Here is a 20,529-nt window from a genome sequence, read left to right as displayed (position 1 = left end):
TACACCGAAAAAATTCAGACCTGCAGTCACATGTGTACATATATATGAGGGGGTGGCAAGTTAACAAGGGGGATGGCATCTCCCCTCATCCTTAACACCCCCACCCCACCCTCTGTTTAAGGTCTAGTATGTTGTCAGTCCCATAATTATCAGTAAGGATAGACCAAATAACAGTCTGTCCTTCTATCTATATAAGAGTATATCCTTACATCCTCTAAACACTTCTCTGTATAATGCAGTACAGTTCAACACCTCCACCCTCCCCAAAATGGTCACACAGTTCAATCAACACCTCTGGATTAGACTGGCTTAGTTTTAACTCTAGTTCAGCTCTCTTCACACACATCCCTCAGTTTTCACTGACATCTCCTCTCTCTCTGCCAGAGCACTCCACTGCACAAACACCATCTGCCTCTGTATTATGAGGCAGTGATGGGAATGTCCAGACCCTCAGCTGGGATCATTTCTGCTTATTGAGGTTGTTTAACCATTTGGCAAACATCAAACTCTGTGTTTTTACGATCTCATCATTCTGTTAGTAATGATTAGCTGTGTCATGTTTGGACTGATTCTTTGTGAAATGGACCATGCCACACAGGCAGTTCTTTCATAGTGCTGGCATTAAAGTGCTATTTCCTGCATGTAATGACCAGTACCTTTTTAGCTCTAGCTTCCTGTAATATCAAGCTCACAGTTAGAAAGATTCATTAAGAGCAGATTGCATTAAACATAAACATGAGTCCACAGACTGAAAAAGGTCATTAATGTTGTGTGAGAGCTATATTTCTAAATGGTTGCTGCTTTCAGCTTGTGATTATTATGCCATATAATCTGGTATGAGAAGATATTAAAATGAAAATATTATGTGATTAAGCCAAATATGTATGGTTTGTTTGATCCAACTCTTCTATTGTGTCATTTGTGACACCTGTGTGACAAGTTAAAATGTCTGCAGTGAAAAAAGCCTCTGGCTGTGTCCCTTTATTAGAGTAAATTTCAGAGATGTCCATGTGATGCTCCTTTCATAGAAGATGATAAGTAGCATATTTTTCTCAGTGAGGATATTGTATGCGAATGCAAAAAGTTGGTGTAATGTCTTTATGGTTTACATTTTTTATTTTTGATTGTCACATTTTTGGCCAGTTGATAGTAACAGCATACTCTTACTGCCCCCCAAAGGTATCATGTGCAGAAGAATATGAAAAAGTATGTTTGCTGGCACTCAAGTGAGAAACAGTTTTGACAGAGCAGTTACAGAACACCATCTTGTGGACAACAGTTGGATGATTTCATGTCTCAGATTTGATGTCACTTGAGAAGAATAGCAATGGTCTTGATGATAGGTAAACATCACTCTGAAAGAGAGAAGCAGCATTAACTTAACAACTTACCAGTGATCTGGATGCTCAGGATGAAAATAAATCACTTCCCATGCAACACTCCTACCACTACCACTACTGCTGCTGCTGCTGCTATTTATTATTATTATTATTATTATTATTATTATTATTATTATAAGCTATGCCTATCGGTGTATGATCCCACAATGCTCCGCTTCACGAAGCGGGACTTCCGGTTGTGACGTGTCTGCCAGTTGCAGAACCGGATGCAGGTGGCTGTGTGCCGTGGGTGTCAGATGCAGAGTGGACCGCGAAGAGGAGCAAGGTAACCGTGTACATCTTAAGTGAAGACTGGTCGGGTTGAATATGCTGCTGTGGCTGCTTGGAGCTGCGCTCCTGGCCCGAGCGGCCGGCTTCTATCTCCCGGGTCTGGCGCCAGTCAGCTTCTGTGAGCCGGGGAAAGACCAAGTTCCAGATTGTAAGGTAAACATGACATGTCACAGGTCACCTGAACGACCACAAAGTAACTGAAATGACTAATACAGAGTGCACCTGGTATACGAACAGATGGGAACTACTGGAATGCGTTAGGTTAGCTCAGGCTTTATAAACAGCTGTAATGTGAGCCAGCTAACGTTAGCTACAACAAACAGCACGGCTAACGTTCACGAATACTGTGCTAAGCGGAACGCAAGCTAGCTGTGTAAACACCTCGAAGTAACTTCGTTAGTCTGGTTATCAAACTCAGAACAGGTATTGACAGACTCGAGTCTGTTAAGGATTCTCGGCTGTTTGTTTAGTCGTGTCACGAAGCTGGTTATCAGCTGGTTCTGTTCACTCTGAGATTACTGACCCAGCTACTGGATCATGTGACAGAGGAGTTGTTAGTTATAAGTCTCATCTGAATGAAGTGAATGAAGAGATTAATATGATATGAAACAGTGATGGGTGAATTCAGTTACAGCGACAGCAAAAAGTGATATTCAACAATGTCAGATATAAAGAACTAGAACAGAATAAGAAGCTTCAGCTCAACACCAGAAAAAATGTAAGTAAGGCTAAAGCTCTACATAAATGTGGTAATTATTGTATATGTCTTTCATATAGAGTTTGCTTTTTGTGTCTGATGATGGAAAGTCAGCTGCTTCACACACTGGTTTACTCTGTGCACATTTCAGTCTCTTCAGAGTCCTTCTAATCCTTCTAACAGAGGAACTGTGGCATGTTAGCTCCCAGAATAAGAATTTATCTCCTTGGACTTTTTCATGAATCTTTTTAAATATTAAAAAAATATATAAAAAAATTAAAAATATTTAAAGGGGTCAGTTCAACCAAATTACACACACCAGATACCAACCAATCAGTATCTGACAACATGAAAAGTCTGACTATATTTTCCCGTTGTGGGACTAATAAAGGAGTATCTTATCTTCCTGATATGTGTCTGTCTGCTGTGTTTTCTTCTAGTCAACCATTGAGCTGTTTGTAAACAGGCTGGATTCAGTGGAGTCTGTTCTACCATATGAATATACTGCGTAAGTAGCACTGAACGTTTGTCTCATTCCTTCAGGCTGCATAACCTGCCTGGGATCATAATTTCTAATAGGAGATGTAGGGACACGTAAAATATGGGAACATTTTTAGGATACTTGAGTTATAGTCAACATGTCACCTCTGATGCTGATGGCAGCTCAGTGTCCACACTTAAAAGAGTACGGTCTAGACCTGCTCTATATGTACAGTGCCTCGAGATAACTTCCGTTGTGAATTGGCGCTATATAAATAAACTTGACTTGACTTGACTTGATTTTGATCAGTGTGTCTGTATCATCTCTTTTTCCTTTACCCTTTCAGGAGAGAGAGAATGCAAACACAAAAATAAATGCATAGGGAGTAAAGAGTAATTTCCTTATCCTGCGCATTGAACCTCTTGCGATCCCTGTGCCAGTATTGATTGGGTCCAGGTGTAGGGTGGTACTTGTATAGGATAACACTGCGTTAACCAACCTAACATAACTTGCTCCTCACTTCATAGTACAGGCTTTGTAGGTAGATATTCAGTTATTTTATCAGTTAAATTCAAAAACTATATCAGTTTCCTTTTGGTTAAAAGTAGATAATTAGAGAATTCTTTGTTTGTGGAAAGTATTAAATTGAAATGCACCTAAAGGTGTTCAAAATCAAGAATACTCCTTTATTATGGCTTTATTTACATCAAGTTGAATTTAATCAGATATAATAAATTCAGGTTATGAACATCATAATTGTGTGTATAATTGGATGTGAATGAATTCATGGATGAGTCCATGGTCTCATTTTACATAAAATGCTAAAAACAAAACAACACGACCACCACCAGCAACAACAAAACACCACCTTCAAAGAGAAGGTAATTGTTATTTTCCTCAAAAAGGAGTTTTAGATTTATACATGGATCAATTTAGCATCTTGCATTTTAAAATAATTTACATGTTTCCAGTTGCTGGAGTCATCAGAATTTTTTTGAGGTTTATAAATGGAGTCACAGGATGTAAAGAGTAAACTCTAGGCCCAGATACCAAGTAACTGAATACAGTGTGTAATGGAGAATACAGGTATCGCGCAGTTTAATGTACTCTGAACCGTCTCTTCCTTCTTGTGCAGGTTTGACTTCTGTTCAGAAAAAACAATGAAACGTCCATCAGAGAATTTGGGCCAGGTTCTTTTTGGGGAGAGAATTGAACCCTCGCCGTACAAGGTACAAGGGTTGTGGTGGAATGAATGAAGGTATTCTAGTGGTTTACAGACACAAAATAGACACATAGGGTAACCGTTTACAGATACAATCCTATATTTAGGCAGGCACAGAAACGTAGACTTAATAAAGCAGAGTATCTGGACACTGGATCAGGGCCCCAGACCTTTATTAGACTTACCATGCAACACTTCATCAGATCTTCATCAGGCAAATAGATAACATGATAAAGGTAAGACATACTTGGTCACAGATTTGATGTCATGCTGACGTCATGGTCAGTCATGCAGATAAATACATTTACACAACACAATGTTGAAAGACACATTTTGAAGAAAGAAGAAAAAGTTACCACATTAATCACAACAAATTACACATAGAAATATTTGAATACATTTCTAACATTTTTAGAAAGGGTTATCCAGCATGTCATCACTGTAAAAGACTTGTGAGGACTTGAGTTGAAAGGCTACCTGTCAAATTGTAGGGAAAATTCAGTGAGCAGATACTCACTGCTTTGTCTACATGCACATAATGACAATAGAAGCTCCATTACAGAGTATTCACAAATGATAAACCAGCAGAAGAGGCTGAACAAAGCGTCTTCAGATTGAAATGTGCTGTGCAGTTGGACAGCTGTATGTGTGCCACATGCACTGAAAACTATGTATACTGATGGATGAAGATGTTTACAGGGTAAACACCCACTGAATAAATAGATTGAATGGGAGTGTCACCTCAGTGATATTAATAAACAGTATAATGTTGTGACTAGATTGTGAATTGTGACTAGAATATTGATAGGCTAATAGGTGATTGATAGGTTTGACAGAGTCTATTTAATTAAGCACTGTTAATATAGTAATCAAATTGAGTAATAAATGCTAAGCAATCTAATGACTGACTGAATAAGTTTGATAAAGAAAGGTCAGTCAAACATTAAGGGAAATTAGCAGTTACATGAGAATGAATGAATATCAGTTTTGATCTGATCTCTCTGTAAGTGGAAAAATTCCACTTGGATGCTTTATACACTCACTGTACTTGAAGTACAAAGGCCTACAGCTGAGAGAGGTTCACTGCAGGAGCCTCAGCGTCATTACTTAAACATGTAAATATGTGGCAGATTGTGTTTGGACAAAGTCATGTTCTGATTGCAGTAGTGGAAAATATTTTTTCAATTTGATAGAGCTTGGCTGAAAGTTGTCCCTGCTACACTAAGTCTTTGTGCTGAGTTAACAAATCTCAGGTGTATGTCTGAGCTGATGCTGCTGTTATTATTTGACAAACAGGAAGGAATGGTAGGGATATATAAACTTCTGATTTACCCAGATGGAGCTTAAAAGTTGGTCTGTGTTTTACGTTGCGTTTTCATGGGCAAGGGAAGGTTTTTGAATTTGACATGCTGAAGTCTACTTCATTTTCTGTGTCAACTTGTTTTGAAATGTTTTATTGTAAAATTTGTACAGAGACAAAGATGCAAAACAAACAAAAGACAACTATTGCAGTGGCAAAGCACTCATATACTAATGGTGTGTCCTGTGTGTCAGTTTGAGTTTAAGAAACCCGCAGTGTGTCAGAAGGTGTGTACCAGAACCTACGACACCAGCAGCCCATCAGATAAGGCCAAACTGGACTTCCTCAAGAAAGGCATGTTACTCAACTACCAGCATCACTGGTATGTATGATTCACTGATATGCACACATCATAAAGTGAAGGAAAATGTGACTACATGCATACAGGCTTACACATGCAGCAGCTTTTATTTTGGGCCCTTAAAATTCTGCAGCTTTCTATTGAATTCATATAAAAGAGGATTCTAAAAATACCCAACTAGGACTTGTCCAAAAAGGAATTGTTATTTCAATTTATGAGAATTTAATTATTATCACTTGCCCTTGTTCACAAATTGTCACATTTATTCCATTTGGAACAATTAAATGTTGAGTGTCAGTCAGTGTCAGCACTACAGGAGTGGTCACTTGGAAAATGATGCCAACAATGACTTTTTGTTGTAGGATTGTGGATAACATGCCAGTCACGTGGTGCTATGATGTTGAAGATGGACAGAAGTTCTGTAATCCTGGTTTTCCTATTGGCTGTTATGTCACAGAAGGAGGTCGAGCCAAAGATGCCTGCGTGGTCAATGTGAGTAGGTCACACAAATGCATACAAAGCCTTCTTTCACAGAAAATTTGAATTTGCACAAATATTTGTGCTTGAATGTCTCAAACTGTGTGTAATAAGTAACACATAGCTCCAGCTTTCCTTAGACTTATAAGAAGGATTCCATTCAGTCGATCAGTGGATACTCTAAGGTATCCAACTGTTAAACTGAAAAGGACAAAAGTATACTTAAGCCAGATATTGAACATGAACGTGACCATATTCACAAAAGGCCATTAATTCATGTGATTGAGTTCCGTACAGAAAATGTGCAGACAGCGAGTTTACGTTCTCATCAGTGATATGTTGACACTGTGGGCAGCCACTGTAACATCAGGGTTTTCAGCTGCACTGAAGACTTTTATGTGAGTGTAGCATCTTTCAAACAACTGTCATAACATTAGTTTTTTTGTGTTTTAAACAACCAGCTGATCCTGATGGATTTAATCTTAATAAATTCAGTGCGTGTGGGTCAGATTTGCTTGGGAGTAGAAGTAGGGAGAAGCAGGTCAGCAGCATGCATCACTGTCTGCCACAATGTCTCTTTTGTTACTAGTATTGCTCTCAGTCCCCAAAGTCAGAGAGTGTCATATCCTACGCTAAGCTGTAACTATAGTAAGAATGATATTTTATTCTATCTCTGATTTGAACTTTTGTGTCTTGGTTTTGTTTTCCAGTCTAATTTTAAGGAAAAGGATGCTTTTTACATCTTTAACCATGTGGACATTACCATCCACTACCACATTGTTGAGCATGAACAACTCGGAGCGCGATTGGTTGCTGCCAAGATTGAACCCAAAAGGTAATGACTGGCACTTTGGCTGATATGGAGATATCTAGTTAAGATGTAGATTAAATTCGACTCAGTTTTATTTATGCTAGTTTTTTTTTTTTTTTTTTTTTAAACTTAGTTTCTTTTTGGCGGTATTTTCACCTTTGGTCCAACTGTAGAACTTTTTATATGGATGCTAAAAGAGCTGTGATGCCAGTCAACCTGGTGTGAAAACCATCCCCTCCACAGAATAGTGTGTATTACTTGGTGTTGTCATGATATGGGTTCTGCTTGCACTGGGTTCAGATCTCAATATGCAGTTAGATTAATTGTGTCTTACTTTGATATTAAAACGTTTTCCGTTGTCTCTCTCTCTCTTTTTCTCTGTCCAGCTATGAAAACCCTAATGATGACAACCCTGATTGTGCTGGAGGGCCAAAGTTCCTGAAAAACAAATACACAGGAGTGTTTAAGATCCCATACACCTACTCTGTCAACTTTGTGGTTAGTACAATAGTATCTTCTCTGTGTGTTTAATGTGTGTTTATGCATGTGTTTTATTCTGTCTCACTGGCAAACTTTATATAGCTAGTTGAAGAACAGGGAATAAAATTGGAAAGACAAGCAAAATATAAAGAGGTTTGAGTGATAGCAGAGAGGTTTATATGAGTGTGATTTCACCAAATAAAGTCATCAGAAGATTACAGAGCACAGTTACTCAGATGTGTTGAGCAGGCACGCAGCACACCATGTGGGACTGCAGTACGTCGCTGCAATGGTATCACCACACACTCTGCTGCACACTTCTCCCACTGGGGTGCAGTACTATACCAAACCAGCATAGACAAGACAAGGCAACCCCAGTGTAGCCTAGGGAAATACCAGTCACCCACAGCAAAGTAGAGTAATGTCATTAGGCCAGTGGAAGCATAAACAGCTGCATGCAACCCTGAGCCTGTGATGTCACTGCTGATGCTCTGCTGTTAAAACGTCTCTCAACAGATGATTTAATGCATATGATTCTCTGATTGCGTATGTGTGTGTGTGTGTGTGTGTAGGAAGACAAGAGTATTCGATGGGCATCTAGATGGGACTACATCCTGGAGTCAATGCCTCATACCAACATTCAGTGGTTCAGGTAAGATTAAAATGCACACAGACACACTGAGATACTTACATAAGGTCATTAACACCAGAAAGTCATTGACACTTTTTGTGGGGATCAAGTAAGATCGTTCAGCAGATTGTTCAGTGTTAACAGTGACATGATTAGTGATGATAATGACTGCTGTTTTATCTCTTGCCCAAACTATGAACCTACTGTCACTGAAAACTGCCCCTCTAGAGGACAGAACCCCTGTCCTATAGAGGACTGGAGGAGCAGAGATAACACAGCAGTCATCATTATCATGGATTTATGTAAGATCTTCTAAGCTGTATGCATTCAGTTTGAGCACTCTTCATATCTAACATATGCACTTGAAGTCAGGGCGGAGCAAACTCCACTGAATTTGAAACAACATCAGTGTATGAAGTGCAGCTGATTCCTCTTGTCTTCTCTGCACTCCTAATGGAGTGGTTGGATGGTTTTCTTCTGTCTAGCACTGACCATTATAGTGTAACCAGTGGTGTCCTGTGTTGTGTTACATTGAAAAGGCCCACACCATGGATATCTCTGGAGCTGTTCTCTGTAAAGTAAATGACTAAATTCTCTGTCATATATAAGTTTGCCCTTCTTCCATGTAGCACAACAACAAAAGGGCGTAAATTGCAGTACAATACGTTAAAACACCAAAAACATACCTGACAGAATGAAGTAAATGACAAAATTCTCTGGCCAGTCATTATAAAAGCTCACCCCTACACAAATTAAATGACAAAATGATGTTAGCGTATTACACATTAAGTTTTAAACTAGTGAGTAAGCTAACAACCAAACAGGCTAAACAACAGAAATTTCTATGACCGTGTCACTCCCCAAAAGGGGAGAAGTGAAAGCAGGAGACCCCCTTTTATCAGGGGGGGACCCCCAAAAGTGAACATAGGGGTACAGAAAGTTAGCCTCTAATGATGCACACATTGACCATACCTGTCAGGTAATAACTATTCAACAAATTTTGTGTAATTATTACTGTACATTTTACAAATATATTTGGTTCAGTTGCACATGTTTCTAGTGTATAACTGACAGTTACAATAGCACAGTGTAACAGTCCCATCATCCCACAGGAGTTCCCGAGGGGCAGTTTTCAATGACAGCAGGCTCATAGTTTGGGGCAGAGATAAAACAGCAGTCATCATTATCATGGTTAATTATTTCTGTCCCATAGTGTCATAATGATTTAGTCCAAGCACTGCTCGACCCAGGTGTGTCTCAGCTGACCTGATGTTTCCATGCACAGACACAGTCAGCATCAAAATACTCACACAACAGTTAATGTGTAACAATGATCTGTCTGAATGGCTGTCTTCCCCCCAGCATAATGAACTCGTTGGTGATTGTGCTGTTCCTGTCTGGGATGGTAGCAATGATCATGCTGAGGACTCTGCATAAAGACATTGCCAGATACAATCAGATGGACTCTGTGGTGAGTGTCTCTCTGTGTGGCTGGTAGGAACACTTTAGAGTTGAGATGCAGCTGTTGACAGAACATCGTCTATAGCTGTTAGTTCATAGTTACAGCAATTATGAATTAATTTTACCTCAGTTTTCTTCACTATCGCATGAAACATAGTCACACAAGACTGCTGTAGCACTGACACAGCTGCTTCTAGAGGACATAAGGAGCCAAGATGTGTTACCCTCATCATATCTGCTCATCTGTCCTGTTCTCCAGGAGGATGCTCAGGAAGAGTTTGGATGGAAGTTGGTTCATGGAGATGTTTTCCGACCTCCCAGGAAGGGGATGCTGCTGTCAGTTTTTCTCGGCTCTGGAACCCAGATTTTCATTATGACTTTTGTTACCCTTTGTAAGTCTTCACCAACTTAATGATTATTTAAGAGAATTAAAAAACAGTCATAGATGCCAGGCTAGTACACTTTATGTCGCCTGATAGAGTTTTTTGCTTTCATGCAAATTCAATTGCCGAAATGTGGGACTCAGCCTAAGCACTTGACACAATTTATAATGGAGTCCAGCAGGGCAGTAAGGAGGTTATGAACATCCCAAATTAACCATATTATCAAAACCATCTACCTGAAATCTAAACCCTAGAAACTGCATGTAATAAAGTAGACTCCCCCCCTCTCCAGTCTTTGCCTGTCTTGGGTTCCTCTCTCCGGCGAACCGTGGGGCTCTGATGACATGTGCTGTTGTTCTCTGGGTTCTTCTGGGAACTCCGGCTGGATATGTGGCTGCCCGCCTCTACAAATGTAAGTGAGAAAGAAACAGGGAAGTGTTTAATGTTGGAGGAAAAGAAGAAAAAACATTCCAGGTAGGCCCACATCTACAGATTATTTTATAATCCAGTGTTCTGTTGATTATTCTGACAGTTAAATGCTGAAGGAAATAAATTGCTGTTTTCTTTGAACAGACGCAACACATCAAGTCAATTGATATTATTATTTATATTTGTAACAGTATTAAAAGTGATTAATATGCTGAGCACGTTCATGCTCAAAATAAAACTCCTCATAAACGCTGCAGCCTCTACAGGAACTGTAGACTTTTACTTGTGTATAAATGTAAACAGTAAATTCTATCAAATCTTAGAACATGACAGCTTTCAGTTTAAATGGAATTCTTAAAATTCTGTTCCTCTTGTTCTTTGTGTTTGCAAATTACCAGCTTTTGGAGGAGAGAAGTGGAAGACCAATGTTTTGTTGACAGCCTTCCTCTGCCCTGGGTAAGAATGTTAGCGCTCGCTCAAATAATGAACATACTAATGGCCACAATACAGTTTATTGCATGAGAAAGACACAGCCAGTTGATCCTACACACACTCCCTCATCTATCATCGTCTCTGTCTCTACTTAGGGTGGTGTTTGCAGATTTCTTTGTGATGAACTTGATTCTGTGGGGTGAAGGGTCTTCAGCAGCCATGCCCTTTGGGACCCTGGTAGCCATTTTGGCTCTTTGGTTCTGTATCTCAGTCCCACTTACCTTCATAGGAGCATACTTTGGCTTCAAGAAAGCAGTAAGTAAATGCAAACACACATACTTTGCATCCAGTCATGCCCAATACATTCTGTAATTGCTTGTATAGATTTTATGCCAGTGGTAATGGCATCAGGTAAGTACAGTAACTGCTCTAGAAACAAAAGAACCAAATGTGAAAATACAATATTACAGCATACAATAGTCAAATATCTGGCAGATGCTGTAGTTCAGTCAAGCACTGTGTTGTTGTCATGTGCTGTGTAATTCTGGTGATTTCATATTTCCTCCCTCTAAACTAATTCAAGTAACAACAAGAATGTAAAGATGCTATACTATGATTCACATTAACACTCATGTCCAGTGCATTCAGAAAGTATTCAGACTCAGACTTTTTTCATATTTTGTAATGTTGCAACCTTATGCTAAAATAAAAAAAATCAAATTTTTTAGTACCACATAATGACAAAGCCAAACACAAATTTAGATTTTTTTTTTTTTTTTTTTTTTTTTACAAATTTCTTTAAAAGGAAAAACTGAAAAATCATCATTGACATAAGTATTTAGACCCTTTACTGTGATGCTCTGGATCATCTTTGAGATGTTTCTACATCTTGACTGAAGTCTGCAGAGCTCAGAGACAGGATTGTGTCGAGGCACAGATCTGGGGAAGACTACAATACATTTCTGCTGCATTCAAGGTTCCCAAGAGCACAGTGATCTCCATAAATTGTACATGGAAGAAGCTTAGAACAACCAGGACTCTTCTCAAGCTGGCCTCTAACCAAGAACCTGATGGTCACACTGAGTGAACTCCAGAGATCCTGTGTTGAGATGGGAGAAACTTGCTGTTATGTGGTATAGAGTGTAGATTGATGAGGGAGAAAAAGATTTTTTTAATATTAGCATTGGGCTGCAACTTAACATAATGGGAAAAATGCAGAGGTCTGAGTACTGTACGAATGCACTGTATGTGTAGTATATGTGTAATAGTCTTTTTCAAGTGACCTTTTCAGGCTGTACCTGTCTGCATGTTTGTCTCTCTCTCTCTCTCTCTGCTTTGACTAATTGTTTAAGGGTATTGAGCACCCAGTGCGGACCAATCAGATTCCTCGTCAAATCCCAGAGCAGTCATTCTACACAAAGCCTCTTCCTGGTATTGTAATGGGAGGAATTCTGCCTTTTGGATGTATTTTTATTCAGCTGTTCTTCATACTAAACTCCATCTGGTGAGAATCAAGACAAAGGTTTGGCTTTAATTATTCTCGGAAAGTCAGAATACATCATGCAAGTTCAGTTTCAGTTTTCACTCAACATTCACTCAAAACTGTCGGGAGTATTTAAATGGTGATGTGACTCATGATCAGGTATTAAGACTAACCATTCTAGATAAAAAGGAAGCACAGTTCTGCAATTGCACTGGCTGTTTCTCATTTATTCCAAATTGATTTGAACTGATTTTGATATTTTAGAGTAACTGTGACAGAATAGAAAATAATCAAGGAATCTGTCAAAGTGTAGTATTTTTGTAAAATTGTCAAATTTGAGTCATTCTGTTCTTCTCGAGTGTCCAGCAGAAACATTACACATCGTTCATACTTGGTTTTCAGATGGTCAGTTGGACATACTGCATGTTTCTTTGTCTATAACTGTTTTGCCACTTAGAGTTTATGCAGGCTGAGTAAGAGGAGTGGCTATTCTTATCAACTGTATCTTCTGTTAGTGAAAGGTTACATGTTTACAGAAATTGCTTGGCTTTTCATTCAACCTTGATGAAAACCCCAAATAAATAATCTAATTTGGCATAACTAGATATAACAACACGCCAAGTCTTTAAATTCTTTCAACATCTTCTCTGTCTCATCCTGTTTGTATTATATTTGCTAAATATGGTGGCAGACTGACCATAGCATGCACTCCATCCATCAACATATTTTAGTTTTCCATTGTGTTTAGTCTAATGCACTGAGGGACTCAGCCATGTGCCTTCCTGTCCTCCAGGTCCCATCAGATGTACTACATGTTTGGCTTCCTTTTCCTGGTCTTCATTATCCTGGTTATCACCTGCTCTGAGGCCACCATTCTGCTCTGCTACTTCCACTTATGTGCTGAGGTAAACAGCATGATCGATGCAACCTTTAACATTATCTTTAACATCTATCAGACATGACATTGACGCTGACATTTGTTTTATCAAGGCTGTTAATAACTGCTATTTTACTATTATACACAGTATCCACAGGGCAATGGAGGATAATACTGAAATAATAAACAGAACTAATCTGGATGTTATTCCATTTACTTGACATGACGTCTAAAGATGCATATTGCAGTACGTCTTTAGTCGTAGCCTCATTACATTACAATATCCAGGCACTGGGATCTAAAAGACATCTCTCTGTGAAAAGCTGACAGCTGAAGACTTGCAGACACGTCCTGACATTTCTGTATTTGTTTGTTCAGTATATTTATCTTAATTCATTCTTATTCTATTCTATGTATATTTTGTGTGGTTTGCAGCTGTCCTGTGTGCTGTGTCTGTCTCTATAAGCTGCTGGAAACTTAATTTCCCTGAGGGAGTCATCCCAAAGGGATCAGTAAAGTCTGTCTAAGTCTAAGTCTTAGATATAATTTGACTTTGATCTGATTTGTGTTTCTGTGATTGATTTAACACTCAGCAGCATCTGCTGGCAGTTCATGGCTCTCACTCAGGTCACTTGATCCTTCACCCTTTCAGTCAGGGCCTACATTTACACATCTGTGTTTCTTCCTGTACATGTAACTTTGGCTGTGTCTCTCCTCTTCACAGGACTACCACTGGCAGTGGCGTTCCTTCCTGACCAGCGGCTTCACCGCTGTCTATTTCCTGGTCTATGCCATCCATTACTTCTTCTCTAAGCTGCAAATCACTGGGCTAGCCAGCACCATCCTGTACTTTGGATACACCATGATCATGGCTCTCATCTTTTTCTTATTCACTGGTAGGTATTGTATATAAGAAGGAAGTGAGCGATTAGAGTTGATGTATTTTTCCGTTCAGGATCATCACAGGTGCATCTCTCTCAGGAACACAGCTACAAAATGGATTATTTCTGCATGTTAGAAGGAAAGATTTCAGTGTAGAGGGTGGAATCTTGCTCTCATGATTGAGGTATTTTTGAATTGGACTATTATTGATTATTGATGGCATTTTACATAAGTCAGTAAATGGACTTGGACTTGTACTTACATAGCGCTTTTCTAGTCGTGTCGACCACTTAAAGCGCTTTTACACTATGCGTCACATTCACACACACATTCATACAGCGTTTTCTCTGCACACGAAGCGCTCTAACACATTCACACCCATTCACACACCAATGATACACACATCAGGGGCAACATGGGGTTCAGTATCTTGCCCAAATATACTTTGGTACGGACTGGAGAAGCCGGGAATCAAACCGCTGACCTTCCGATTAGGGTGCATCAGATCATTATAAAACGATAATTGGCTGAATTTGTTGGTGGGAAGCCAATGAAGGACCATGTCCTTGTTACATTAACACTCCCTCCATCCTCAGTTCTGTCCAGTCTCCCTGTCCCTGCCACTGAGAAGCCCCCCCCCAATAGCCAGGTGATGAGCAGTGCCTGGTGTTCATGAAACATAGTGTTGGGAGTTGTGTCAGAGTTCAAATTTGTCTCATCAGAACCTTTTTCTTCATGTCCTCAGAGTCCTTTAAATAATGTTTGGCAGGCTGTCTGAAGCCGTTTACTCAGAGTAGTTTCTGTCTGACCACCCTACCATAACGCCTGATTGATGAAGTGGTAATGAGATGGATGTCCTTCCAGCAGGTTCTCTCATCTCTGTAGAGGATTTCTGAAGCTCTGTTAGAGTGGCTGTTGGTTCTAGACCTCCATGACCAATTCTTGCCTGGTCACTCAAGTAGGCCAACTGTGGAAAGAGTAGTAAGAACTGGTACCAAACTGTTTCCATTTCACAGGGACTGAGGCTGCAGGTCTCCTGGGAGCACTCAAAGCTGTAATCAGAATCAGAATCAGAGTCAGAATCAGAATCAGACTTTATTGCCAAGTAAGTTTGCACATACAAGGAGTTTGTCTTGGTACATTGGTGCTAAAGGACAGCGATAGTAAAAGAAAAGAGCAAAAAGCAAGAACTATAAAATGCTTTTATACCCTGGCCCTGATCTGTGCCTTGCCACAGTTTCACAGAGGTCTACAGAGAGTTCCTTGGACTTCATGCTTGGGTTTTGTCCTTGCATGCAGTGTAACATGTGTGGCCTTATACACACAGGCCAGGCACACACGGCCAGTGTATGAACAGTACTGGAGTGTTTGGTAAGGTTGTTTACCAGTATCACTGATACTGTGATATTATTTTGCAGACTACACAACAGTAACATGTCAATCAAAGATGCATTTATAGAGTTAGTTAAAATAAAAATAATAATGTATTTTATCATTCTATTTGTAGCTTTTTTTTAGTTTCTTATTATATAATCTTTATTTTACTACTTTATTATTTGCTCCAGTATGAGCATTATGAATGAATTATTTATCATCTTTCTAACATTTAATAATTATGAATGTGATATTGCCACTGATGATGGTCACATGGAAAGTTGATAGTATGGGTGTTATAACTAACAGCAGCAGTGCAGAACATCTGTGCACAGTGACAGCTGTTCTGTCACTGTTGGAGAGCCTCAATAGAACTCTACTCTGACATGCAGATGGTTGTTGAAGGGCGTCTCTGCATCCATCCATGAATTTTAAACAATAAGGTTTGTGGTGTCCTGAAATTGCACAGTTACAGTGCCAGGAAATATATTAAACACCAATGTTAAGTCACCAGTAGTGACCCACTGCCCTTCAACCTTATGTGTAGACAGCAGATTATGCTGATTTTGTACTAACCTATGTCTGCTGGAGCTCTAATTGAAGGTGTATTTTCTCTGTCCTCAGGTACAATTGGCTTCTTTGCCTGTTTCTGGTTTGTTACCAAGATCTACAGTGTGGTCAAAGTGGACTGAGGGATCCAAATAAACAACAGACTATATATGGCTGGACGTTGCTTTCTGTCATCAACCTCTGGAACTTTTAGCTCTGTCAAACTGAACTGAACATTACAACCTGAACATTCACCTCCTCATTTCATTTCTTCAAGCGGAGATGACTCTGCCTCAGACAGATGACAGTTTTCTTTGCTTTGTGTGCCTAAAATGTTTGTGTGTGAGCATGTGTGCATTGGGTTGTGATTTTTGTACATACAGTATTTGCATATAATCTGGATGAAATGAATCATACCTGTACCAGCTCTCCCCAGTATCTGACACATAGAAAGATGGTTCATACCCTGTCACCTTCACCCGGTGCAGTGAGCCACAGCTGGACTGCTCAGTGACTCTGTCAGCCGTCATCTCATGCATTTTAGGTTTGTTTTATGATCCCTGCACTTTATGTTTGCAGATGTAGTCAGACAAATAAAGCTGTGATGGTCTGCTTCTTAACTTGTACTCTCTCAGACCTGCGCAGGTGTGAAATGTGCCCTTGTTACTGTTTGAAATTATATTTTCACAAGATTTGTGTGCATCACCTGTTTGAAGAGGCTCTAACAATCTGTAACTGTAATCTGTGTCAAGTTGCACATGGTGTCCCAAAATGTGTTCACATTTCAACAGACTATGTCAAAATGGGTCAATTGGCTTCTTCTATTCTGAGGGCTCCTTTAGGTGCAGCACTGACTTTTGTTGAAATTTGTCAGGATACACTCCTGTCCTGTCTCCAAGCATCAGCTTGTGTTCACGCTCCAGAAAGCAGCTATTTTTATCACACTAGTTTCCCAGAGAGACACCTCTCAGCTGCCTGTTCCATCTGTGTGCTGTGTTTGGTCTGTGCTATGAGCAAGGAATGATGCAATGCCTCTGTGTGTTTGTCCAGTCGAAGGTTTCCAGTCAGTCCCATGCTTAAGACTCATGGAAGGACATTTGACCAGCAGGGAGTATTTAAATACCCATGAAGTTTACATTATGGGCAGTAGACACTGATATGTTGGCTGAGCTTGTTAAAAAGACTGATTTAAAAAAAATCTTGCTGCAAAAATAAATTGTGAACCATAGGCTTATGGAACACATCCCAGCTCATACCTGCTTCTCTCAATGACCCCCAGCAATTTAAGCGAGTGTATCATTGATAGAAGGTCTGTGGAACCCAGCAGCCTCCTTTTTTTTTTTTACAATTGGTAACTCACGTTTCTCTACACTCACTCACGTTTCTCAGGTCTCTTTACCAACATGCAGCTCAGCACAGCAGTTCATCTCACTTTCAAAATGCAATAATGTAGCTAAAAGACTTGATCAGTGTCTCAGGATTAACTCAGAACACACTGAATTACCAACCTGAAGTCCTCTTGCCCCCTCTGGTCAGTGCCCCCTGCTACTGATCTCTCATGTAGGCCATCCATGAATGAAAGGCATTTGTATTTTTTAGAAGCAGATGTAGCAGAATGTTGTCAGTGTCTAATTTACAATCATTTTGTTGTAATAATCAGTAGTTTTATTAATAGTATGTAAACATGCAAAATAGAGTGTAAACACTGAAAAGAAAAAAGCTAAATGAAATTTGAAAGCTGTTGATTGAAGTGAGTGCACTTTGTGTTGAAGTAATAGACAGTTATCAGCACACTGACTGCTGTTGTGCTGACTGTGAAGAGTTGGAAAAATGAACAGAGTATGTGTGGAACCAGTTGTGAAGAAAATTCACCTTTTAACAAGGTTGGAGAGAGACGAGAGATTGAACAGCCTGAAATCTCATCACCCGGTCAACTCATCATCCCTCACAACCCAACAGCACACACCACATGACTGCTTCTGTCTGAAAGAAATCCTTTTCTTCACTTCTTGTGAGAGCCCACTGTCACTAGAGAAACTCACCTGTTTGATGACAACAGAGGTTGTTTGACCATTAGTTGGTTTGCCCTGTTCCCAGGTTTCCGTACTGCCGGTGACTAAAGGTGATCAGTGACTGACTGGTGAGTGGAGCGGGTCATGTATCTCCTTTTAAACTTAATACCATTTGAACAATTTGGTGTAAATAACTTTTTCTAATGTATATCTGTGGAGAAGGACATAGAACAAATGAGAGAAGTGTGAGTGGATGGGCTTGTTCGCTACCATGGAGACATTGCTCAAATTTTTTTTTTTCTTTTCGAAAATATGATTTGTCAGGATTTCAGTGTTAGTGTTCAGGTTGGTCCAATAATTAAGATGGATTTTTTTTCCTTCTCTTCATTTTTGTCCTTACTGTCTTAGATGATGTCCTGATTAAATGGTACTGAAAGATACAAAAAGGAAACTGATCTCAGATTCTCATTTAAAACCATCTAAATATAAGATTTTATTATACATTTCTAAATAATTGGATGCTGTTTTTATATTATATATGCCTAGAGACAAAGAAACAGACAAAAGAATTCATCCTCTGTTTAGTCTGGAATGTCGACATAATCTCATTATCTAGAATCATTTATGACTGAGACAAAGACTTCAGATTTAAGGAGACACAGAATCAGAATCAACATTATTTTACTACTATTCGCCTAATCCTAACCCTAATCCCTGACCCTGACCTAAATCTAATTTTATCCTAACCTCAAAACATGTCTTCACTTCAGAATGTAATAATTCAATGGAAGGGAAGTAACACGAAAACAATCATGAAGAAACAGCCAGCCCAGCTGGTTTGAGAATTCAGGCTAAAGAAACAATAAGCAGCAGAAGAGCAGCAGGTGAAGCTCCAAAGGGAGAACAGAGATTAACAGGACTCACTGTGCTGCATACTAAAATGAAACCTCTTGATGCCATGACCCTACTCACCACCTCTGGTGTATCTGTAACACTAAACACTACCAGCCACAACAGAGGCAGACAGGGGCCAAGGTGAATGCAGGTCAACAGGTGCCTTATATAATCTGGTCCTGATTAGGATCTGGTTGGTGGAGGAGTTATTTAAGTGTTCATCACCAAAACATTATTATACATTACTGGTAAGTTTTCTTCTTCTCAGCGATGAGTATTATTTAATGATTCATTAAAATGACATTGATAAATTGCCCTTTATGGCTAATCTGTAATTAAACTCCATGTACAGACACTGTTATGGTGTGGCTCCCCTCCCTATCTCTGGTGGTCCCCCAGTGATGGTGCCGTTTTGGTGAAGGCAGCTGTGTTCCAAGTCCACAAAGGCAATCTAAAACCATCGTGAGCACAAAATCTGAATTAATATGTGGCAAGCTTTGAATTCATTCGCTGTGACCCTTCCTCTGAAGTGGATCCATTCCAAACCATGGCAGGCATAACTAAGCCATAACCAGACCCCCTCACATTTTTTGACTCAAATAAAGACTCTGCAGTTGATTCAAAATGCTGCAGCACCATTACTGACAGGAACTAGGAAAAGAGACCATATTTCTCCTGTGTTAGCCTCTCTACATTGGCTCCCAGTCAAATCCAGAGTAGAATTCAAAATCCTCCTCCTCACATACAAAGCCCTTAATGGTCAGGCTCCATCTTACCTTAAAGATCTCATAGTCCCCTACAATCCCACCAGGACTCTGTGCTCCCAGAATGCTGGTTTACTGGTGGTTCCCAGAGTTTCCAGGAGTAGAATGAGAGGCAGAGCCTTCAGTTATCAGGCTCCTGTACTGTGGAACCTTCTCCCAGTTTGGGTCCAGGAGGCAGAAACACCCTCTGTACCTTTAAGAGTACGGCTTAAAACTTTCCTCTTTGATAAAGCTTATAGTGAGGGTTGGCTCAGGCTTGAACCATCCCTTAGTTATGCTGCTATAGGCCTAGACTGTCAGGAGATCTCCCATGATGCCACTGACCTGTGATGACAAGTCTCCTGCTGCTCCTACCAACTCCACTCAACACCTGCTGCTAGAATTAGAAATGACTTATACTGCTATTAGTTGTATTGCTATGTTAACAGTTAATACTTTAATAATCATTACTACTGCTGTATTACTGGCATCACCTTACATTTTATATGGAACCCGTGTTATGCTATGTTCTTCTCTCACTATTCTCTACCCCCCCCATCCTTTACCCAACCGGTCGAGGCAGATGGCCGCCCACCCTGAGTCTGGTTCTGCTCGAGGTTTCTGCCTCTTAAAGGAAGTTTTTCCTTGCCTCTGTCTCCTAGTGCTGCTCATTGGTGGGATCTGTTGGGTCTCTCTCTGTAAATACCTGTTTTAAAGAGTACGGTCTAGACCTGCTCTATATGAAAAGTGCCTAGAGATGACTGTTGTTGTGATATGGCGCTATATAAATAAAATTGAATTGAATTGAAAATGTTATTAAATAGATTTTCCTTTGTCTCAGTGCAGGAGTTAGCACTGTCGCCTCACAGCAAGAAGGATC

At 39.8% G+C, this 20,529-nt stretch overlaps 1 protein-coding gene across 1 annotated transcript; it reads left to right on the top strand.

Annotated features, from left to right (window-relative positions):
- Positions 1-1,583: 1,583 nt before the first annotated feature.
- Positions 1,584-16,620, top strand: tm9sf2 (transmembrane 9 superfamily member 2). The gene is made up of 17 exons (XM_018693456.2): positions 1,584-1,823; positions 2,808-2,875; positions 3,984-4,077; positions 5,625-5,752; positions 6,094-6,223; positions 6,919-7,043; positions 7,406-7,517; positions 8,072-8,151; positions 9,493-9,601; positions 9,851-9,983; positions 10,267-10,386; positions 10,802-10,859; positions 10,991-11,150; positions 12,188-12,339; positions 13,112-13,223; positions 13,920-14,091; positions 16,076-16,620. Exons 1-17 carry the CDS (start codon positions 1,707-1,709, stop codon positions 16,141-16,143), a joined length of 1,938 nt encoding a protein of 645 aa, XP_018548972.1. The 5' UTR covers positions 1,584-1,706; the 3' UTR covers positions 16,144-16,620.
- Positions 16,621-20,529: the final 3,909 nt, after the last annotated feature.

This window comes from Lates calcarifer, linkage group LG16_LG22 (genome assembly GCF_001640805.2).
Source record: "Lates calcarifer isolate ASB-BC8 linkage group LG16_LG22, TLL_Latcal_v3, whole genome shotgun sequence".
NCBI lineage: Eukaryota > Metazoa > Chordata > Actinopteri > Centropomidae > Lates > Lates calcarifer.
Note: the sequence above shows the minus strand (reverse complement) of the source record. Positions and strands in the feature narration are given on the sequence as shown.